General features: G+C 33.2%; 3 protein-coding genes across 3 annotated transcripts; all 3 read right to left on the bottom strand.

Moving 5' to 3' along the window:
• Positions 1-6,966: 6,966 nt before the first annotated feature.
• On the bottom strand, positions 6,967-9,953 carry LOC133797069 (auxin-responsive protein IAA27). The gene is made up of 5 exons (XM_062234854.1): positions 9,264-9,953; positions 8,284-8,513; positions 8,044-8,167; positions 7,441-7,502; positions 6,967-7,297 (listed from the first exon to the last, which is right to left on the bottom strand). Exons 1-5 carry the CDS (start codon positions 9,770-9,772, stop codon positions 7,260-7,262), a joined length of 963 nt encoding a protein of 320 aa, XP_062090838.1. The 5' UTR covers positions 9,773-9,953; the 3' UTR covers positions 6,967-7,259.
• Positions 9,954-17,782: 7,829 nt separating this feature from the next.
• LOC133795351 (uncharacterized) lies at positions 17,783-18,394 on the bottom strand. The gene has a single exon (XM_062232804.1). It carries the CDS (start codon positions 18,392-18,394, stop codon positions 17,783-17,785), a length of 612 nt encoding a protein of 203 aa, XP_062088788.1.
• Positions 18,395-18,541: 147 nt separating this feature from the next.
• Positions 18,542-20,977, bottom strand: LOC133795350 (uncharacterized). Its single transcript, XM_062232802.1, has 4 exons — positions 20,684-20,977; positions 19,847-20,593; positions 19,615-19,743; positions 18,542-19,501 (listed from the first exon to the last, which is right to left on the bottom strand). Exons 1-4 carry the CDS (start codon positions 20,975-20,977, stop codon positions 18,542-18,544), a joined length of 2,130 nt encoding a protein of 709 aa, XP_062088786.1.
• Positions 20,978-25,539: the final 4,562 nt, after the last annotated feature.

The raw sequence follows: 25,539 nt of genomic DNA, 5'->3' as shown, positions 1-25,539 counted from the left end.
ACATGAGTGCACTGGGCTTGGGTTGGGCTGACCCAGGCCCAATAAAGGCGTAGATACCATTAGCTTCTCTGATGGAAGCCCAATACAAATGATTAAAATATGAAACGTACAATAATCAAAGCCCATTGGGCCAAACCAAATAATATCTTATTCTAAGACATGAGACAAACTGGAGTTTCAGTCTAGGTTCTCTGGGCTACGAGGAAGATTTGGGGGAAAAGATCGGTCAGAGTAGTGGCGGCGCAGGTCTGAACCAACGACGTACAATCCCGAGGTAGCCTCTTCTACAGGCTAAGCATGGGGACAACCCCCATGCTTCATGGGACTATGTCAGTACCTTGGACACTTTATCTCGCCAAACTTGAACAACCAACCTGGGTTCGTTTACCAATGTCCCCCTCCGTTCACCCAGGTCCCGGACCATTTACCAGGATCCGGGTCTATCCACAACGATCCAAGTTCCCATCTTGGTTTTGCGAACCGCAACCTTCTCTGCCGCGCCTCGAGACGTTGGGGGGAGTGGTTCTGAGCTCATACCACCTGCCCCGACAGAGGTCTCGGTCCGCACTCCTGGACGCCCTTTGGGCCTTGCCCAGACTTAGGCTGCCAACATTCATTTTCCTCTCGTCAAATGGGCTCGATCTGGGCCTTAACTCCAAATCGGGTGGCCCACGGGCTTAGAGTGTGGATCTGGACACTCGGAAAGAAACGGGGATAACATCAGCATATAGAATATACAATACAAAACACCCATTAGTTACAATTTAAATATAGAATAAATTTACCTGTTCTACATAAGGATTTTTATAAGTTCGACGGGAGTGACTAGGTTTCCCACAGTTGCTGCAAAAGTTTGGCTAACCAAATCTTCTAGCTATGGTTGCATTGGGGGCAGGAGGTTCATCATCTTCCTTTTTCTTGACTCTTTGGTTTCCCTAGTAAGACCGAGTCAGTAGGTGGATAGAGTGGATTATGTCCTAGGCCTGGCATTTATCAGGTGATGGCATTGGCTCAATAATTCCATAATGTCGCGTACATAATCCACTATTACAGATTACATTTCTAAAGCCACCACTGTAACGCCCTGGTTACCCCAGAACAGTTACGGTGAACGGTGAACCGGAAATTTGACCCGCTACCCGAGTCCTTTGGTTAAAAACGTGATCTAAGTGTTATTATCAGGTTAAGGTGAAAAACCAATAAAAAGGAAATGGTACTTTTCATTAAGTAAATAAACTGCTCATGAGCCTTTCAAAATGTTTACAAGTAGTTCGTAATACAAAAGAGTCGCTACAGTTCCAAATTTACAAACTTCGCCGGCCTAAGCGGCAAAAATAGGGTAAACCCCTAGTCCCTTTGAGAACTCCTTGACCGTGGCGGTCAAGCGGCCCTGTATGTACACAACATCGCCCAAGCTCTCCACTCAGGGCTGGTTGAGCTTTTCCTTCCCTTTACCTGCACCACGTAGCACCCATGAGGCAAGGCCCAGCAAGAAAACACAATAAAACATGATATAATATCAACAACGATCATTATAATCATTCAGGACTATCAGTCCAGCAAATAGGTGACAATAGCCAAAAGTCACAATAATGAGCATCGCTCCCTCTAGCCATGTGACGATAGGGTCACCAGGGCTTAACGGTTAAGTGATTCTTTGTAGAGTCCAAGAACTTTACTTAGCTAATTGTTTAGTAGTATTATAGTATGTTTAGTGTTATCTTTGTTACTATGGATTTTTGGTTCAGACCGGGAATTATTTGGACACTCATAGTAGTACTTATAGATTTTCTAAGTTTAACCTATAGTTTAAGAATATTAAGTATAACCTAAGGTTTGATTATATGACTGATAATTAAGGGTTATATTTATTATATTATAAGGTTTAGACATCAACCAATAGGATTTTAAGCACATGTTATGAATGGTGATTAAGGATTAAAGATTTTTGAGGATTTAATTTAATAAGGAGTAAAGTTTGAATGTTATAGGGTCAGTCAGCAGCTTTGAGTACGTTGAGGGCTTAGTCAAGGCTGTTTACTCCATTCAAACTTAGCTAAAAATATGTAATTTCGTGTTTAAATATTCAGCATGTGCCGATATATCGCAGCTATAGGGGGCGATATATCGCAGCACGTAGATACGAAAAACACGAATCGATGCACGGTCGCCTCGGGAACAATGGTCCAGGCGATATATCGCCTATAGGGGGCGATATATCGCCTCCTCCAACATGTTTTCAAATACTTTTGAATTCTTTTCCTTTCAGCCATTCAAACTCCTCCATAAGTCCAGCATCTTCTGAACGATTATTCAAATCATTTTCACCTAAAAAGCAATTATTTTTATTCAAGTAAAATCAAGATACTTTCATTCCCAAACTCTATAAATAGGACCTAGTACCCAGCCATTATTCACCATTTGCTCTAAGTTCAGAAGCTGCTAATGTTAAGTGAGTGTGAGAGTGTAAACACCTGGTTTGGGGAAAAACTATAAGCTTAAACATCATAAGCTTATCAAACACTTTGGGAAGTGAGTTCTATAGTATTTCGGTGGAGGTTAGATTGATCTTGCAAATCTTTGAGGTAACCAAAACTCTAGTTCCTTTCTGTATTATGTTTCCTTTCTCTTAGTCTTCTACTCAATTTCCTAACCTCATTCTTATTTTGGTTAGGGAATCCAAGTTCTTAAGCACTTAAGTTGTGGTAAGCATATTTTCTTTTAATGGTTTAGTCTTCCTATTCTCTTTCATTTCATCTCCTTTCTTTAAGACTCACTCTTGTTCATTATGGTTTTAGGAGTGTTCCAAAAAGTCCCAACTCAGTCCATTTTTATCCCGGTAACTTTGGTAAGGAAAATAGGCTAGAATCTATATGTTTATGTTTATGCTATTTTATGTGTTATGTTTTCATATGTTATGAATATGTTATTGATGTGTATGTTGTAGGCTTGGGCATATGCCCTATTTGACTAACAAGACCCCAAAAAGATTGTGGGCATAAGCCTATTTAGCTGGTAGGACCCCACTAATCTCATGGGCATAAGCTTGTTTAGTCTATGGGACCCCAAGTAATAATGGCCATTATAATAAGTGATTTATGTGTTATGATATGTCTTTACGTTATTATGAAATTATGTTTATGTTTATGACTATGTGTTAGATTTTTCCTTGCTGGGCATTAGGCTCATTCCTTTCTGTTTATGTGCAGGAAATAAGCTTTAGAGGTGGAAAGATTCGTGACGCTTGGAGGATGTGTATCGATGGTGAATGGAGTCAAGGGGCCGAGCGTTATTCGATTCGAGGATGTAGTCTCCTTTTAAATTTTTTATGATTTTATGTGTATTTTCCGCACCAAATATGTAATGTCTTTTATTTTTAAATCATCTTTTGTTTTAAAAAACAATGGGATCCCATAATCCTTCTTAGTATTCTGTTTGTTTGTAAATAACTCTCATTTTGCAAGTTACTCAATAAATTATGGTATTTTCGTAAAAATGTAAGTTTTATGTATAGTTTCGTTAATGGTCCAAATAGTCTAGAGTAGTGGGTCATTACATTCTTTCATACGTTCGATCAGGACAGGTGCATGGTGATTAGTCACCAACATAACCTTCCTCACGACTCTACAGTCGAAGCTATGGACAACGTCCCTTAGCCACGTGACTAACGGTCACCGGGGTCATGTACCTTGGCTATAGTCATCTGGTCGTAGACCAGGCAAGCGCTTATAAGTTCTTCGACCTTAGGGTCGGTCCCGCATTAATGCCATAGAACCATTCAATGCGTGATCATCGACTTTAGAGTCGGTCCCTGCCTAGTCAGTGTCTTAAGCAGGTAATCAGCATTCATTAGTATTTATTATGCAATCCACGTTCACATACTTCAACCAACATGCCTCGATATCAAACCATGCATGTCATATACCTGTACAGGGTGCAACTGTATCCATACACTATTTTCTTACCTCAAGTTCGAGCGAGAAGTATGATAAAGACGACCCCTGAGAACGATCGATCTTTCAGTTCCTTAGCGGTTACCTAATCACAACCAATTATAACCTCCATTAATGAGAATCCACAATAATAAGGTCTTAACCTAAGCACCACCCTCGGGACCTCGAAACATGCCCACACGGTGAGTAGATTCGATCCCGGGCCTTAAGGATTGAAACCCCAAGTCAAAAACCCTTAAAAACACTCAAAACGGGGTTTGGAAGGAACAGGGTAGCGCTACAGCGCTCAACCCCTAGCGCCACAACGCTCTACTCAGAACCTCCCAAGCTCCAGAAAGCCTCCCGAGGAGCGCTACAGCGCCCTAGGGTGGGCGCTGTAGCGCTACCTCCAGGCCCAAACTCCCCTGAACCGACCTTCTTCAACTCTTTCGATTCTAACTCGATTTCCAAGCTTCCAAATCCTATTCTTGATGCCAAATAAACCCAAAAACCATCCCAACACACCCCAAACATCACAAGCATGGGAACCCTAGCCAAAACTCCCAACAAAACCATGAATTCACCCTAGTAAACTTAGCTGCAAAACAAAACCAAAACAGGGCAAACCAGAGAAAACCATGGTTAGAAACTTACCCAAAGCTTGGCTTATGATGCTCTTCAATGGTGGAACACACCCCTAAACTCCCAAGGCTTGCTTCCTAAGCTTGAATCCTCAAAATTGGTTCAAAAACCACAAAGAACAGTGAGGAGAAGAAGGTACGGGAGAACTCTTTGCATACTCTGTTTTTTCCACTTCTTTTCTCAGCTATCAAGTGTTATATCTATCCTAGGGGTGAAATGTCCATTTTACCCCTAGGTCAATTAATACTTTCTAAAGGCTCCCGAGGGCATATTTGGTACTTCCCTCCTATCTCGTTAATCATAATTAACGCTCTCCAATTCCCGCTATTCTCAATAATCATAAACACCAATAATTCACATCTCGTTACCCTTTATCTCCCGGTAACGCTCTAACCATCAAAATCACCCCGAGACTCAACCCAAGTCCCGATACTTAAACCTGTTGTGACTAAACCGCTAATCAATATTCTACGATCGTCTCATGTCGAATAGCTCGAACAAACCCACATCATAATGTAGTCTCAACATATATCACCGACATGCATACAATTAACATTATATTATAATATAATTCTCATAAACATGTATAAACACATTTAATGTCGTAATTAAACAATTATGGCCCTCCTGGCCTACAAATCCAGCCGTTAAACCACAATAGGGAATCCGGGGCATTACAACCACTACTTCAGCAACCATACCATTACAAACACAAAGACAGTGAAAAATATTTTCCCCAGCTTATATTCAGCCAAATACCAATATTTGGTTGAGACACGTTGTACAAACTTGTCCCTCAGTTGCCCTATTACATTCATCTTCTCCATTGCAATCTTCGCCTTTGATTCTTCTCACCCAACCCGGAATCAATCCCTTTCAACTTGCAGCAGTTTCCAGATCCACCCAACATAAAAAATCACATCCACCATCTAACTGTTATACTGCACAAATTAGAAACATTATTTCAAGAACACCTTAGAAATCATGTATACTCAATAACACATTACCAACTTCACAATTTTAAAAACACTTAATCTAATTCTATAGCAAATTATGAACCTTACCAGGATTTCGCTTGGTCCAAGAAGTCCTCATTGGTGTCGTTAAGCCACAATCACATATTACACCATCAAAACTCACTCGACCCCTTCCCTGATATCTCCCTTTACTCGGTCCAAACGAATAGAATGAACTTTCACCCTCCATATTTATAAACCTAGCTATACCACCTCTTCTTTCTTCCTCAAGTTCTTCGAAAATGGCTTCTTACCGTTTTAGGGGTTGGGTGTTTATTCTTCTCCTTAACCGTCATTGGTGAGGGTGGAAGTCGAGAGCTTTGCGTTCTGAGAGTAGGGGTGGTTTACGTTATTTAGTTTTTAGGTTTTTAAAATTAACTATTAAATGATTTCATAAATTAATTTTAAAAACTAAAATATTAAAAATTGGTTTTAAAAGTGTAAATAATCTGGGACTTACAAGTGTCTTTCATTATTGAGTAATGAAGCCCCTTGTAACTGAACTGGATGAAATTATATTTTTACTAGGTTTGAGTACTTTCTTCGATAAAAAAAAAAGTTGGGGTATACCACGTACAAATCTAAAACCTTGGTACTACGTCTGCAAATATCTGTTTTTCAATTATTTCACATAACAATGTAAACTAAAATACAGTTGTATTTTTCCAAACTAATAATAATAAAATATTGTTTACTTCAAAAATTAATATAAAATATAATTTTTTTTTCTACTCGTGCATCACAACACAATTAGGCAAAAATACACCGAAAGATAAAGGTAATGTGATAAGTGATAATAGACCAGTCATTTTATTTAGTGGCAGGTCGTGCATTTCCCACTCAAACACAGACAATTTCTTTCTCTTTCTTTTATATTCTTTCACAAATATATACAGAAACATGTTGGCCCCACTTAGTTTCATGTATTTTGCCAATTTACAAAGCCATCCATCAATCAGCATCAGGTAGACATGTCTCCTAACCGGTTAACCCTTTACTCACCTCTACAAGAATGGTTAAAATCCAAAACAGTACAAGAGGAAACAGTAAGGCCAAAAACACTGTCAAAACAAGATGCATTAAATAATTAATATCTCCTATAACCATGTAAACTTGTCCGTTTCTTATGGAATGTCTATCCACTCCTATCCTTATCTTTTATATGTTCATATACTTACATGATGAAGAAACATCAACCCTTTTTGAAATTTTCTGTCAAATGGTTCGGTAAGCTTTGTATTTGAGACTTGAGAGGCATTCCTTTTCACACAACTTGACAGTTACAAAAGAACTTTTCCGGGCAGCAAACAAGATTTTTAAAAGTTTTAACACACAAACATTTTCATTTCACTCCAGAGAGAGGATAGGGGGAGATATTAAGGCAAACAAACCATTTACATATATAATCATTGTAACTTTTATGCAGCCAACATTCGTACATAGAGAGAAGGCAGCAGAAAAGGGTATCAGATATTCGAAAACATCCTGGAAAACTCTAAAATTACATATCTGGCCCTACTAAGTTGTTTCTTTTTGTTACACTAAACACAAAATATTTAATATGTAGAAATCATACATGAATAATAGGAAACAGATGACGCCTAATTTTGATGAGCCACTAAAGCTTTTGTGCATTTTGGTCCATCCATGGTGTCCTCAAGCACAAGCACTAGTTAAGATTTTTGCACTTCTCCATGGCCCTTGGGGCTGTAAAAAGAAATGAAAAAGACCCAACAAGAAAAAAAAATGTCTATAGTTTCAAATATTCACCGTGAAGAAAATGGAACTCTAAAGTTAAAAGTTGCCAAGGCCAAAATCATCAAGCCGTAATGAGTTTAGTCAGTACGTACCAAGACCAATAGCCTCTGAACTCTTCATTATCCTCAGCCTCTTACATGACTCGGTAAACATCCTGCAAACATACAAACAGTAAAAGTAAAGATGCAACAGTCTTTGAGCTGTCATTACTGGTTTTGATATGTTTTTAAGTCTGAATTTTATTTTCGCTGCTTTAACTGCGTTGTTACAGGAGAAGAATATTCACGGTAGGTCTATCAATCAACATGTTATACAAGACAACCTAGAGTTGCATTTACCAAAATTTACCAAGTTAAAATTATACCAAGCCATCTACCAATAAAAGAAAAAAAAATGGGAATGACAGGTGTTGCTTGGTAGACTAGCTTCCAATTGATTTAGTGCTCCTCGTGTGAATTTTTATATCATCTTCCTATAGAAACTCTCTAAAAGTTACTTGCTTTAATGTAGTTTAGGGGTTAATAACCTATAGCAGCATATCACAATGTCATGGCTGAAGAAGCTTCCTCTGCTAGAGTAAATAATATATCAAGTGAGTGAGCTAATTTCATTTTCAATCTAATCTCCTACTCCTGAATACTTGATAAGATAATTAGGAAATTACAAAAAAATGTTGGAAGAATAGTAACACTTACTCCCAAGGAACGTCACCCACTAGCATCCAATCTCCATCCTTGTCTTCATAGGTGAGTACATATTCCGAACCATGGAGGAGATCCATTAACCGGCTTTTAGTCAATCCATTAGAGCCACATTGACCTGAACAAGTTTTATAAAAACATAACTAATTTACTCCCAAGAAGATAAAATGGCATATCTTTTAGATGTAACAAAGGGATTGAGCAAGAACATAAGATAGGTTACAGAGAATTTACCAATTGTAAAGCAGGTGAACATTTTTTCCAGTGCTGAAGATAGATCCATATAACTGCCATAAATTTTAAGATCAACTTTCCTTAGGTATGGTGCACCATCCATGCTGACCTTAACATAAAGACAACCCGATCCTGCATTAGCTTCTGCATCATCATCATTCTTGGGAGGATGAGAAGCCATTGAATTCTTCCGGAAAGATCGAATTGGTGGCCATCCCACAACCTGTGCTCTGTCAGACATGTAAAAAAAACATTATTATTTGTAGATCTCTTGAATACGATGCCTCTGTCAACTTGTATATTATGAAAGTCATAACTGATGCAGAGACAGACTCAATCTCCCATGAAAAGTATTACATGTTATGAAAACATATTAAAGAAAAATTCCCCCATATGTTACGAATAATTTTTTTAGTAAAATAAAATTAAAGTACACTTAATTTTTCTTAAAGATAGCTAAGAAACATACATGCAATGGAATGAAAAAGAGGCCCAGCGAGAAGAGACAGTTTACAACACGCTTAAAAACCTTGAGTAGTTGATATCAACAAGGCTTGTTTAAATACTTATATAGAAAACAAATCAAATACAATATAACAGCATGCAACCAGAAAAACTACCAAGAAAAGAGCATGCAAAAGAGAAAAGTTGGTTTAGTTTTAGCAGATAAGAAAGCACAGATTTTCATCTTTTTTGGCTAATTCAAACCAATAACTCTGTCTCTGGTCAATTGAAGGTTTCTTCACTTTCCACACATGAGAGATGAAAACAAAGCGAGACAAATGGAATATTCACTTTAGCATCAAACATTTTCTTAGCAAATATATGAAAAATAAATATAAAAGGGCTTCAGAGTTTAAATTTATGAACATGGCATGAAATAAAAAAAGGAAAGAGAAATAAAAAATCCCATAATAAGAGTATACTCTTTCTCTATTCTAGTTTGTAAAGAAAGGAAGGAAAAAAAAAAAGCTTATTACTTTAAAGCCGGAGCAGAGGCCTGAGGCTTCTTCTGCTGCAATGGCTTTGGGGACTGAGGAACCCCATCATTCACAGTTGACGAGACAGTCAAACCCGTTGTCTGATTGTTACACTCCGACCCACCAAGAGCCACGCCACCATTATTAACACCTCGAGGAGAAAACAAGTTACCACCTTTACCCAAATCAGCCTCAGATCCACTGTTTCCAGAAAAAACCCACTTGCCAGAAGTTCCATCAATGGCGTCAGAGAAACCTCTCTTGGCTCCAGTCACCAAGCTCTTAAGAACTCCAACAGTGTACCCATTTTTATCCGAATCCACACTCTCCACCCCAGCAAGACCCTCCTCTCTTTCCGGGGACTCGGACCCGGGCAAGCCCAGCCTCAACTCAGTAGCCTTGAGGTTCAAACCAGAACCACTTTTCTTCTCAGAAGACTTGCCAGAGCTTTCCATTGAAGGAACAGACTCTGATAAGCCTATGTAATCATGCTCTAAGGGCATAGACATGAAACGATAGCTTTAGCAGGGAATAAAGTACAGACGAAGAAGAAGAAGAACTCACTTAGCTTTAGATATTAAAGTTCAAAGATATACACAGACTGAGGGGGGAGAGAGAGAGAGAGTGAAGAAGGGTATGATAAGCTTGGTGGTGGTGATGATTATGAAGAAGAAGCTTCTTTGAGTTTTTTTTTTTTTTTATGCAATATATATGTATATACTATCTTTCTATACCGTAAGTCTGTGTATCAAAAGCCAACCAAATCATTTCATTTTTTTTATATATAAAAAAATATTATAAAAAGAAATGTAAAGAAGAGAAAAAATGTAACCATTTGGCTATGTTTTATTTATATAATTTAGGATTAATATTTTAATGTTTTCTTTTTCAATTTTATAATTGTATTAACCTTTTTGTGGGCAACCTCTCCGACAGGTCACAGAAAGTACCCGGCAAACTTTCCCGTAATACCCTTTACCTTTTTTATTTTACAATATTCCGAAAAAGAAAAGAAAAGAAAAGAAAAAGAAACGGGAAAACATGCGCGGGCGATGCTAGCGTGCGCCGTGGCAGTGTTTGGGGGAGTGGAAAATTGAAAGAACCGAAGGGAATGAGGGGGCACGGAATCGCGGAAAGGGATGGGACGAACGGTGGGTGGGTGTTGTTGTATGAGCGAAATTTTTTATCGGATTTTCAAAAGGACAGGAAAATCGCTGGCTAAGGAAAACGCCGAGGGTGCTTTTGGCTGATTTGGTGTTTGGTTGCTGGGAAAATTAAAAGAACAAATAAAATAGTGAGAGAAAACGAAAAGTCGTAGAAAGTGAGGGAATTTTGAGAAAGCTGACACTACTGTACTGCTTCCCTGTTATCTCTCACTCTATATCGCTAAAATCGCCAACGAATCGCAATGAAGAAAAAATAAATAAAACGGCAGTTTGAGAAACTGAGAAATTTATTATAGGAATGTGATTATGAACTGACCCTGTTTCTGTGATCTGTACAAAGCCCGTGTTGTTTGGATGCCCGGAATTGTTTTTTCCCGGGAAACTTTGCAAATTTTCTTTTTAGTTCTTTTCCTGCCTTATTGTCGTTACCGGTTTCAATAACTCGATTTGAGTGTCTCCTTTTCATTATATTATAATTATTATTGTTATTATTATTATTATCAGTGGTAGCTTTTTAATTTATTATATATTATTTGGCGGGAATATCGTTAATATAGCCGATTGAAATAATAGTTTGAAATTAATAACTAACATTAATATTTTTTAACACTTTTTGACACAGCTAAATAATATTAATAAAAAAAACCTATATTTATATTCTATTTTTAATCTTTTAATACCACAAGTAGACTAAATTTAGTGTTGTTCACAAAATAACCAATCGAAATGGCAAAGTGCGAATATCTAACTTGTACGTATTGAATTTTATTGAAAAATCTAAAATCTGCATTTGTGCGTGCATTTTCACTTATAAAAATTTATGTTCCATTCCAATTTATATTTATTTATATATATTGAAAAAAATATGAATATATATAAATTTTTTTATATTTTTTAAATATTTAAAAATAAAAATATGACATTTTAAATAATTGTAAGCTATGTACTTGCTTTATATATATTTATTTGGTTGTTGGATATTTAAGCATTAAGGAGTTTGATGTTATGTGCAATTGACAGTTTGATTATTTGTTATTGGATATTTAAATTTAAAAATAATGTTTTATTTCAATATTCATATGATTTATTGGTTATGAGAATTTTTTTTAATAAAATTATTAAATAATTTAATATTAAAAAAATCCATGCAGGTTAGATTGGATTTAAAATATCAAATCCAAATTTAGTGTGACCGATTAAACTATAAGCAAAATAATGGAGACTGGATTGGATAAACACCCTTAAATAAATGTATAAATATATATTTTCTTGAAACAAAATCATTACATATTTATCCTAAAATATACTAATTTAGATCTTTAATTTTATTTATAAAATTTTATACTTGATTAGTATATTTATATCTAATAGAATTAAAACTCTAATTTTTCATTTAAATTAAGCATCTTTCAAATCATTAACAAAAATTATATAATATAAAAATAAATGTAATGTATTTTTTAATTTTTCATAAATTTATATTTGAAATTATATAAAACTTTCATTTTTCTTTATTTTATGAAGAAAAATTCATTTTCGTTATTTAAAAATTTTAATTTCAAATTTATAATAAATAATGTACATAGTTTTACTTTATTTTTCTTTTAAGATGGGTTTTCAATTCAAGACGAGTACATAAAGTATATGACATTGGCATGTAATTATAAATAAATATATTTTTGATTAACTTAAAGTGTATAATAAAGAAGAAGAAAAAAAAGAGATAATTAATAAATAATACCCATTTTGAAAGTGTACGAAAAATCATTATAAGAAATCATGATTCATGAACCCTTTAGCCTAGAGGGTCTTTTTTTATTGTTATTATTATTCATATATCTAAAACCAAATTTGACAATTATTCCCTTCTAAAAGGCCGGTTGTGTTTTGGATATTATTTGGCGACACTCCATGTGACCTGGTTCAAGCTACGTACAAATGAGACAATTATTATTGGGGTTTTTCTTTGGCCATTGTTTAAGGCTCGCTAAAGGTTGTTGTGATGTTGGCTTATGTTCATTCAATTGATCATTTTTTTATTTTTAGTTGACATAAATTAGGTTGTAGTTGAAGTGATTATCTTAAAGAGCATATTCAATCGAGAGCACCGTGAAGCACCACAAATACAGATATAAAATATTCTAAATTTAGCACAAAATATAATATTAATCAAATTTGACATAAAATAAATATTATATTATTTATTTATTATTTTGTCACTAATTAATGTTATTTATATTGATTTAAATTTTTTTATTTAATAATTTTATATATTTTTTCAATAAAAATTAAATGACTTTGTTGATTTTTTTAGTTAATTTAGTTTGCACCAAATGCATTAAACCACAAATGCAACAATTTGATCAAATAAAAGATTAACTCATTTTTTAAACCGAATTTAATAACAAAATTACACCATCTATTAAAAATGGTCAAACACTTTTTGTCACAAAGAGTCACCATTAGAAAACATACATTTTACTGTGTAAGTTTATATATATAAAAATATATTTTGAGCTGTTGTAATAAAACTGAAGTAAAACTATAATTTCACAAGAAGACAATTAGAGAATGAGTTGTGTTTGACAGCAGGTGGTTCGTGCCTTCTTGGTGCTTCATGGCGCCTATGCGTTCATAATGCCTTTTTTTTTTTATTGTTGTTTTATTTTTAGGATGAGCTTTGATTATTATTTTTAGCATTTTGGCTATGAATTTACTTTTAAGATAGATTGAGTAATTTAGTATAATTTTTGTAACACTAATTAATAGCAACGAGATCGTGGAAGCTTTAAAGGTTTAAAAATTAAAGCACGAATTGTATATACACATTAGTAGGAATGGTGTAAAGAAGTTGAGTTTTACCTAAAATAACTCTTGCGCTTATAAATGTTATAATATTCTCATATATATTTTTTTATGTAATATTCTAACACATATAACTAGAATAAAAATTAATTTCTAGAATAAAATGAATAATTGAATAGAAATTTGTAACATTAATAACTAAATTGTATGTAATAAAGTTCATCCTATTCAAGATAAAGTGAATAATTTGGTACAAATTTGCAACTTTAGCTACTAATATTATAGTATATATATATATATATTATAAACTTGGAAATTTATAATATTAACTACTAATACTATTATAGATGTGTTGTCAATAACAGCAAGATCCAACCTTTAACCTAAACAAACTCAAAGACACAATATCACAAACACCTTGCAATCACATAAATTAAAGACAAAAATTATAAGAACATGAAAACTAAGGGTCTGATTGGTTCGCGATTAAAAAATTGTATATTCAAAAAGTGTGATTTTAAAATGAAAATATAGATTTAGTGATTAAAAACATGTTTCTGAAATTGTGATTGATTCATTATGTGTAAATTGTTTTTGAGTTTTAAAAAACAGAATCTGTGATTGGTAAAATATTCAAAAATATAACAGAAACAAAATATGTAATTGATTGTGCTAAATTTAAAAATATTTTATATGATATAACATAAACATAATTAAATGGTTTGTGATATTAAATTTTAATTTGCCAACAAATTTAGTTAAATGAAATTTAAAATTAGTGCATTGATTGAATTTATAATACTTGTATATTCTCATAAGTTTTTTTAATCACAGTTATATTTTTTTTTATTAATTAAGCTCTATTATTATAATTAAGCCACATTTATCCAGCAATATAATTTATGATAGTTATATTCAAATGCATGTCAATTTCTAAATATTGTTAATGTCTTTTATTGATTGGAAACAACATTAATTATGGCAAAAAAAAAAACTAAATTTGAAATTAATGTAGAAAAAAAATATTTACATGTTGGTGACTTACTATACCAAGTTACTATGTTGTCAAATCATCATAATTGTTAGTACCCATCTATGAGTAGTAATCACTGAGAAGTCTTTCATTTATATATATATAAAAGTTGAACTAATATGAAATCAGTCAAGAACTTATTTAAAAACTAAATATGTACAAGATCATGGATATAAATTAATTCATGATCAAGACTAACAATATCAAACATTTCTCCTTAGTACTTACTGTTGTTAGCTGCTGAAGAGAAGAAGAATCAAGGATAAAAATATGGTATTTAGGTGTTCAGATTAGATTAGAAGTTAGGAAATAGAATTTGCAAAAAAAAAAAAAGTTTGGAAATAGAGAAAACTTGATTTTAACGTTTTCAATTTTACAACAGAAAATCATACTTTTGATTTGGATATTATTTTTGGAAACATGCTATCAATCAAGAATTATACTAGGTCCTATATGTTTTAAAATTTTGAAATCATAAAATCTGATTCAAGTACACTACCAATCAAGCCCTAAAAGAACACAAATAATTATACTGGTTCAAAACAAGATAATGAAATATCTTGAATCTACATCCAATTTAAAAATACACTACAAGACTCTTATTAGATTTGAAAATCATAGAAAAAAATACACTCTCAACAGTCAAAAACTTTGCCTTTCTCCCTGTACAAAAACCAGCACTCAAACCCGAGTACCCAGTACACCCAAATAACACTCTCTTACAGTTGTGTCACTCTCAAATACAAAAATCTCTTTCTTGGTACTTCTCTCTCAAGCTACTCTGTTCTTTTTTCACTTTCTCTCACTAAGGTTTGTGTAATTTACCCAAAGGTAAGAGTCAGCCCCTTTTGTATATTCACGTGTCCTACACATGAGTCAACTTGGTTGCCAATTGCTTCAGATGTAACTAATACAAAGTTACAGTTGTCAAGAAACTAAAGGTGAGTATTGGAGGATTAATACAACAAAATGTCTCATAATTTTGAATGAATATTGAACTAAGATTATTGGTAGAAATTTATAACACGAATGACTAATACTATAGTATGTATGTGTTTTATAAAATTAATTAAAATCTTTTAAGTTTTTTTTTTTTTTTTTATCTTTTTAATATCACAAGTTTGATTAATTTACATCTCAAACTCTATCATGGGATGAGAATAAAATCTTTAAGTTAAGGTTAGTAATTAGTACAATTTTGTAATTATTGCAACTAATACTAAAATTTTATAATAATAAATATATTTTTTAGGAATATTGGCGAAATAAAGAGATAAGTTCATACTTCATTGCACTTACATACCTAATTTATTTTTTTAACAGCATAAATACCTAATGTTTATTTTTTTCTTAAAATCGTTACTTTTTTCTATTAAGTGGCAAATACTAAACTTTTTAAATAGGGATATTGGTGGCATAAATACCTAAGTTTATGTAATTGTTACACTTAAATATCTAATTTTTAATTTTTGTAGCATAAATAATAAAATAAATAAAAATATAATTTTAAAAAAGTAAATATTTAAATCTGAATTTTGATAAATACAAAACTATCACCTAAAACATTAAATTAAAAATTATTTTAAAATTTAAATTTAATTAAAAATATTATTTCTAATTTTTAAGTGTTGACGACATTTTTCGTCAACTAAAAATAAGAGCAATTAACAAATATATGATTATGTAAGAATAGAAGAATAAAGATTTTAACGTGGTTCAACACTTAAAATATATCTACGTCCACGAGTCACGTTTATTGAACTCTGCGTGAAAGCTTCAAGGAATAGCAATTTCACAGTGTTTCTCAGTACAAAATGACGTGTGTTTACAAATGACTATTCTCAGACTATTTATAAACCTCGCTACAAGAATTCTCCCTTAATCTTAGGGATATTACAAGATACATATCGGGTCTAAATCAGGATAACAAATCCCGTAGTATAAACGCAATCAATCGCATATATTACGAATAAACATCCCTAAAAATAGGATTAATTACACAGTTTTGGACTAAATCCCCTGATTATAGGGATTTCCCAATAACATCTCCGTGCATCAAGTTAACGCGTCTTCGAGCTTGAATACCATTCCAACGCACTTTCGAGGTCACACATAGCTTCAAGCTCATCATTCCAGTTGTCGCTACCTCTTTGCTCGATTGGTCTTTCAGACTCGTCTTTTGGAGGACTCTTGTTGCCTTCGAGCCTGCTACTCATGCTCGAGCGCTGATGACATAGCTTAGGAACTTCGTGACAAATTATACAAGTATAATATTAACACTTGTTAATCTCGAACTTACACTTTACGAGCCTACATTTCGAAGCTGTTTATTTATTATCGAAATTTGGGTAAACACTAAGATCTTTCAAAAAATCTTATTTAAAAATAATTTTTCATATTTCTAATTTTAAATAATTTTTATAATTAGATATTTTCAAATTTAATTAAAAAGAATTATTTCTAAATTCTAAGATTTTTTCAAAAAAAATCTTATTTATATATATTTAGATCTTTTGAAAAATATTAGATATTAGAAATAAATTTTTAATTAAATTTGAATTTTTCAAAGTACCTAGATATAAAAAAAAAAAATTTGTATCAATTAAATTGAACATTTAAATAATTTCTTTTTTAAAACTAAACTTTTTTTATTATTTATGCTACAAAAATTAAAAATTAGGTATATCTTAGATATTAGAAATAATTTTTTAATTAAATTTGAATTAAATTAATAAAAATATTATTTTGAAACAAAATGAATGATTGTACAAAATGTCATAATTTATAAATTTTCTACCTTAAAAATATAAAAATCTTAACAAAATTATATAATAAACAAAAAAACAACGCAAAACGTATAAAATAATAATAATATTAAATAAAAACACGCGTACAACAAGTAGTTTGAGTTTTATTTTCGACACTTTAATTATTTAGAATTTATCGAAAACTTACAGGGGACTCACTATATAATGAACTTTATCAAGAAAAAAAATTACAGTCAAGACGTTCTTACGTATCCATATAAGAAGCATCTTAAAAACTACGCAAACCACAACTATATTTTTTAGTTTAATATAATGCCAGGCTTCCTTTAAATTAAGTTACCTTAAAAAAAGTTTCTTAAAAAATGTTTATTAAGATATTAGGAAAATAAATAGCTTTGAAAATATTTATGCAACTGATTTTCTTTTTTAAATATGGAAAAATTGATTATATTCCAAGGATAATATTATATAGTCAAAGAAATCTTACATGGGATATTTAAAAAAAAAATCATTAAATATACATAATGTTACTATGTTAACTTCAATTATATCTTTCGTGCTTGAATTTATTAATGATCCTAATTATTTTTTTGGTCAACTATCCAAATAATTAAGGATTATATTTTTATTTTTTTATTTTGATGAATTAGCAGAAATTCATTACTCCACAAACAACTTAACATCCTAAAAGCACATTTTTCCAATAAGGTCTGTATACAATCTATACAAGAAAATATTAGTAACTAATTATAATAAGTCAAACCATGCCATATCTGCTTGAGCTACATGCCTAGGCATAACACAAGTTATTCTAGTTTTGATTTGCCATTTTTCTTCCTGGACTAACAACTTAGGAGACACAATGCTTGATTGCCAAAGTTTGTTATTCCGAGCCTGCCATAAATGATAAACCAGAGATGCAACAGAGGCAGCTAAAACATTCTTCTGAAACTTGCTCTTCTTGGACCTTTCTACCCATCTAAGAAGGCCATGTAATGATTCTATGTGAGCTCTCCATCCCAGCCAATTTTTCAACTGTTGTAAGCAATCCTGAGAGAAAGAGCAACCGAAAAACAGATGGTCCACTGTTTCATCTGCTCCATTGCAGAGGATACAAGTTGAATCTTCTGTTATGTTGAAACTACGAATCCTTTCTCTTGTCTTAAGCCTATTTTGAATTGCAATCCAGAGCACAAAGCTGTGCTTTGGGATATTAAGCCTGCACCAGACCTCTTTACTCCAATGGAAGCTCTTATGTACCTGATTAAGCAACTTGTAACCAGAGGAAATTTGATATGTATTTAATGTAAATTGCACAGGATCCAGTAGCTGTTTAATTTCATCTTTAATGTTCACCATTTTCCTCCAGTACAAGCTGCTTTGAGGCGGGGCATTGTAACCCCACCACTCCTCATGTTTTATATACACATTATGCACCCACTTAACCCAAAGATTGTCTTTCTTTGTTGCGATTGACCAGACATTTTTAATCAAAGCTGCTCGGTTTCACTCTGAAATGCTCATAAAGCCAATTCCTCCAGCCTTCTTAGGCTTACACAGCTTCTTCCAGGCCACGCTTCCGGACCCAATCATATTACTCTGCCCCTTCCAGAGAAAGCTTCTACAAATGCTTTCAATTTCAGATACAAGCTTCTTAGGTAGAATCATGATTTGACTCCAGTAGGCATGGATAGACAAAAGCATAGAATTAATCAAAACTGATCTACCTGCAAAAGATAAGTTTTTGGAACTCCAGGTCTTGATTCGAGCTGTCATCTTCTCAACCAATATTTTGCATTCAGCAGCTGAGATTCTCTTGGCACAGATGGGAATACCAAGATACTTAAACGGGATATCATTTCTACTGAAACCTGATACATCAAGCACTCTTCTAATCTCCTCTTCACTCATTCCACTGCAATAAATGGCTGTTTTTTTTATGTTTGGGTTCAAACCAGAGGAATTTGAGAACAACTTTAACCCCTGCAACATTAAATATATACTCTTGAAGTCACCTTTGCAGAACAGCAACACATCATCAGCAAAGCTTAGATGATTAAGCTTTAAATCACCGCACCTTTCATGAAACTGAAAATCTCCCTTCTCCCCAACTTTCTGCATAATTCTACTCAAGTATTCCATCCCAAGAACAAAAAGTAAGGGAGACATTGGATCCCCTTGTCTCAAGCCTCTCTTTGCTGCAAAGAATCCATGCATAGATCCATTAAACATTAGGGAGTACCTAGGTGTGGTTACGCAATTCATTATGAGATTAATGAATTTAGCAGGGAATTGAAAAGCATGTAACATCTCCTCTAAGAATCCCCATTCCATAGTATCATAAGCCTTTTGTAAATCCAGCTTTATCATGCAATTGGGTCTAATTGATTTCCTTCCATAATGCCTTATTAGATCCTGACAGATCATAATATTATGAGCGATGAACCTACCTTTAATGAACCCCCCCTGATTTTGAGCCACAAGAACTGTAAGAATGACTTTTTAAGTCTACTGCAAATCAGGTTTGTAGCTACTTTGTAGAAGACATTGCAGCAAGCTATGGGGTGATAATCACTTACAATATTAGGACATTTGCACTTAGGAATAAGGGTAATAACTGTAGAGTTAAGCTCTTTTAGCAAGTGCCCTGTATGCAGGAAAGATGTTACATCTTCAAATATTTCATTTCCAACCAACTCCCAATTGTCCTGAAAGAAATAGCTGCAATATCCATCAGGACCTGGAGCTTTGATGCCAGGAATGCTAAACACAGCATTTTTAATGTCATCTTTAGAAAAATCGTAGATCTGCCTGCTGTCTAGAAATCACAGGTCCTTGAGCCATTATTGAAGCTTTAACTGGCTGTCTATTCTCCATTTGAGTGCCCAATAAAGACTGATAATAGGATAGAAATGCTTCAGTAACACCAGCAGGATCCTCCACTCTGTTCCCTTCTGCATTGGTAATAGAATATATCCTGTTTTGACATCTTTTTTCCTTGATACTGGAGTGAAAAATAGCAGAATTTTCGTCACCTTCTTGTACCCAGGTAACCTTAGACTTTTGGGACAAGAATGAGCAATAATCTTTATGCACCCCAGCATAATGCCTTCTAGCTTCCAACTCCTGATACTGCAGATCCACATTCAAAGGGTCTCTATGCAGCTTGTTCTGGCATTCATTAAGCTTCTCTCTAGCTTGCAAATCTGCCATATGAATCGCTGAAAAACCTAGCTTGTTCAGATCTCTAAAGAAAGCCTTAAGGTCTTTAAGCTTAGTCACAACTTGGAACATTTTAGTCCCTTTAACAGTCTGATGCCACACCCTACTCACTTCTTGGTGGTATTGAGGATGTGAAGACCACATCCGAAAATACTTGAACGACTTCTTACCACTAGAAATATCATAATGCACAGTTAAAATTGCTGGAGTGTGATCAAAAATACCTTCATTCAGAAAAATAGCTTCAGCAGTTGTAAAGCTATCCATCCACGCTTGATTTGCCAGAACTCTATCAATCTTGGAGTAGATTCTATCTGATCCCTGCTGCTTATTACTCTAAGTAAAGAAATTCCCACTGAATTTAACATCTTCCAGTTGGCAATAAGAGACACAATTCATGAAATCATTATTAGAGCTGTGTCTAACTCTATCACCAATTCTTTCATCTCTGTTCAGGATATCATTAAAGTCCCCAAGCACTACCCAGGGATCTGCTCTAGCCAATTCCTGTAAACTTTTCCTTCCCTCTTCATCATTAAAGCCATATACAAATGTAGTGAAAAATCTATGGTTATTATCCACAGTAGCTACAAACAAGTGAATAAGCTGATTTGAGCAGCTGAGTATACTTACATTGAATCTCAAAGGATTCCAAGCAACTATAATTCTTCCTCCTTTGTGCCACGCACGGTTAGTTGTGAAGCACCAACCTGAGAACATATGTACATACAAGGCTCCAAGCTTCGGAGCCTTAACTCTCGTCTCAAGAAGACCAACTAAACCAGCTTTCTGGTTGACAATAAATTGCCTTACTGCATTTTGCTTATCCTGGCTATTAATCCCTCGGACATTCCAACATATAATCCTATCCATTGGAAAGAGGAGGCTCTCCCCCCTCCCCCCCCCCCCCCCCTGTATTCTCCAATTCATCCACAGTTAGCTTTTGATCTTCTTGAGTTGTGGATTCATTCTGGTTCTCCCCAGTCACGGCACTTGTTGAGGCGATAGGATCTGATAAAGCCTGAAAAGAATTCATAGTGGAAGGGCAAGCCATAGATTCTTTGGCTTTGACCCTCCACCCTTTTGTAATAGACTGAAACTCATCAACAGTAGATTTAACTGCCTCTGTCTTTTTTTCCTTCTCTGGTTTCTTAATCTCTTCTTTAACTATCCATTGTTGCTTCCTGCCCTCTTTCCTTCTACAATCATTAGTAGCATGCCCCATACCCTTGCAATGACCACACATGATCAGTTTCCATTCATACGTAACTCCTACAGTGACATTAAAACCAAATTCATCCTCAAATTCAATACAACTTGGAAAATCCTGTTGAAGACAGACTTCAATAAGAACTCGAGGGTAACTGAGTTTATATCTCTCTTTTGTAACCGCATCAACCATCAATGGCTTCCCCACTTGGCCTAAAATCTTGAAAAGAGACTTTTGACCCCAGTATTTCAATTCTAGATCATCCAGCTGAACCCAAATTGGAACTGTTCGAATGTCTTCTTTCTTGAAATTAGTATTCAGATCCCAAGCCTTCATAATAACAGGCCTCTTATTGAAGAAGATGTATCCCCCCGTGAGTATAGCATCTCTATCTTCAATAAAATCAAATATAATCAAGAAAATGCCATATGAAAGCATACCCACCTTATCCACTTTGTCTTTCCATAAGCGCCTTGCAAAACCTTCTAGAACAGAGAGAGGCGGATTGGCTCCCAGTACATAACATACGATCGAAGAATTCCAGTAAGAAATCTCCTCTTCAATATTTTCCATAGTGATTTTAATCTTGTTAGCCTGTTCCGATTTCGAAAAAGATGTTTCCAGATTCCTAACTACACTCCCAGATCTGAGTGCTGGAGGTGTAGTAGAAAGACATTTTGATAGAGCACTCGAACATTTATGAGTAGCTTCTAGGAAGGCAGCAAAATCAGAGTGAATATCATTTTGCTGTTGAATTACTTTCAAAGATGACTTCGGGGACAAAGGTGCCTGAAATAGATCCTGTAAGCTAGGATCATCACAATGTTCCTCCGCACCTTCATCATCGTCTGCGAACTCAAGAGGCTCAATTCCTAAAACTTCTTCCATAGATTTAGTTTTTTTCACATCCGCAGTGGAATTAGGACCTCTTTTCTTCTTCTTCTTAGCAGAACCTTTCAGCTTCCCCTGCATCTTTGCTCTTGTTTTCGTCATGACACCAGCCCACGAAAGAGCTGCAAAAAGCTAGGAGGCGAGAAAACTCAAAATTCTTTTCAAAGATTATTTTATTATTAACGATTAAAACTAATCATGTATGTTCCGTAAATTAATTTTATTAAATCGATTAAAATGCAGAAGAAAATTAATTATTATTTTTGTCTTTTGTACATCTTTTATCTTTTTATAATTTGTTTTGGTTATGAGTTTTTATTATTCTTTTTCTTTTTTTCCGTAACTAATGAAAACTTATAAGAAGTATGTGTGTGTGTTTTTTTAAGAAAATTTATTGAAAAACTAGTGTAAAAAAAAAAATCTTAGAAGTGACACCATAAGCATCCTTTTCGAAAATTTCAAAAAGCTGGTCCAATAGTAATTTTAACTTTGATTTGTAAAATCCATCCCATGCATATATTTTACTTTTAAAAGCTAAGGGTTAAAGTGGACAAAAAAAAAGAATTCTTTTTGTATTTCAAAAAGAAAAAAGATCAATTATTTTTCACAAAAACCCAAATATATTGAGAAATTACAATGTAATAGAAACCTATGAATTTAAATTTTCTTTCGAATGCCCGGCCCCTTCAAAGGACAATTATAAAATAAAAAACTGATCACAATATGAAGGATCGATTGATTTATATTTTTTTGTTGTAATTTTAACATATATATTGCATCGATGGGAAATTTTTTGATTTAATTGTAAGTATATTAAATATATAAGACCAAAACAAGGGCTAAAATCAAATTTTAATTTTATATTCCAACCAGAGAGAAAAAAAAAGGCTATAGTTAGCTGAGTGATATGACGGTGGGAGGGGTCCACAACGGTCTGATCAAGTATGTCCGGTCCGGTATGCAGCTGTGGAGGTATTATTCATGGAAAGCCATGATGATCCAATTGGGACTTGACTTGAGGTTGAGGGTGATGTAAATATTTATATATATATATATAAGTATGTATTTATTTTATAAAGATTAAAAGAAAAAAGTAATATTGAGATTCTTATACACTCACGTATATTTGTGTTTATTCAATTTGTTAATGGATGAGGGTTGGTGCTGTTTTGAAGATTCATGCTGTCTCCTATCTCTTACGAGAAAGTCTTTGATCTGATTATGACAACCACATTTCGCATCTTGGGACATTTTTATTCAATTCCTTGTTTGCCTTTTCACTATGATATATATATATTTTATCTTTAATATACACTATTAGCTAGTAATAATGATTAATGAATTATATATACCTTTCCAATAATCAAGTCATCAACTTCTAATTTCTCAATACTGTTTTTCTTTTATGAATAGTTACATAAAACTATACTGAAAATTTTCACTTGATCATCTTCCATCGGTTACATATAACATATAATCAAAATGCATGTATAATAATTAGAGGGTAAATTGATTATATGTGTGTATAACAATACTTAATTATTTTCTATATAATAAATTAATGTTTTTTTAATATAACTTCTTCAATGCCAGATACACATTATTTATACACCACCGGCAAGAATTTATTTATTTATATAATCAGCTATAAAGAGTTGTAATTCATGATGATTGATCTAGGAGAACGTACACGTGGTATAATCCTCTTTTATTTTTTTGTTATAAGTGTAAAAGGAAGGTTATATTATATTCAACTTTAAAGAGTTGTCTAAGTTCTATTGGTATTTGAAGTGCACTTGAGAGCTGTTGCAGGAAATTTTACTTAAATTTAACCAATATTTAGATTGAATTTGGAAATAGGATTTATAATTATTATTGAACAAATAGTATAATGTACACTTAGGCATGGCAAAATAAGTAAGTGAGGCGGGCCTTGACTCAACGGGGCTTTGCCCTGGTAAAATGAGGACAAAATTTGGGGCGGGGCTGCCCTGCCCTACTATTAATTCAAGCGGTTTTTTTTTTTCTATACTTAAATCTAATATTAAAAAAATATTATTTTGAGATATATACAATTATTGTATATTTTTTATAATATTATTATTTATGGGATGACTCAGTGTTGGTTCTACCATAGTATTGTGTCTTTATATATATTTTTGGTAACTTTTTATATTAGTATTTTTTTTTCTTTTGTCAACAAAAATAGATTACAAATATCCAAGTATATTGTGATTTTACAATTGAGATAATATATATTTCAAAACTTTTTTTTTTATTGAAATAAGACTATATAATGTACACTGTATATACTATTTGGATTTTCATTTCTTACTTTTAATCTAATTTAAATATAATTCAAATTTAAAAAAAAAAGTTAAACGAGTTAGGACATACCTACTCCGAATCAGTCGGGGCGGGTCGACTTGACCCGCTCCAAGAAACTTATCAGAGCCGAGCGGGGTAATCCCACCCTATTTACATGCCAATATACACCTAATAATAATTTAGTGAAATACGTTTATCAATTCAAAAACCAAAATAGTCGTGCACTTTAAATTGATCTCAAATAGGATAGCAATTTGTTCATGACAACATAAGAATCAGAAGATAAAAGGAAGGGTTAAAAAAGACAATTCTTTGTACTTAAATGAATAAATTAACTGCATAGGATAATAACTTTAACCAGAAGAAGACCTGCCATTCAAAATGTCTATGATTGAGACAAGTAGTTATTTCCCACTACCCTTTTAAAAAATGCTCATGTGCTTCAACATTATTTGAGAGAGAGAGAGAATAAGATTAGAAATCATAATTATTTTAGAAATGAGGTCTAAGTCTTTCTTCACTAATTATATCCACTTATTAAAAGGTAAATATAATCAATATTAAAATGAACAAATCACTTGAGATAATATCGAGTTATTGAAAAATAATAATATATTTTTAGTATTTTTCTTGTTTTAGTGAGTTTTTTTTATAATAAGAAAAATGAAGAAAAACTTATGGAAGTAAAATCATTTATATGTTTTAATACCTAAGACCATCTCTAATGCAAGATTTAAATTTTGTGCTAATTTTGGCACAAAAAATGAGTCAATGACATATTTTGGCTCAATATTTGTAATTTTTCTCAATGCACAAATTAATTTTAAAAAATCAACAACTCATTTAATATTTA

Source organism: Humulus lupulus, chromosome 8 (genome assembly GCF_963169125.1).
Source record: "Humulus lupulus chromosome 8, drHumLupu1.1, whole genome shotgun sequence".
Lineage (NCBI taxonomy): Eukaryota > Viridiplantae > Streptophyta > Magnoliopsida > Rosales > Cannabaceae > Humulus > Humulus lupulus.
This window is presented reverse-complemented; position numbering and strand designations above follow the sequence as displayed.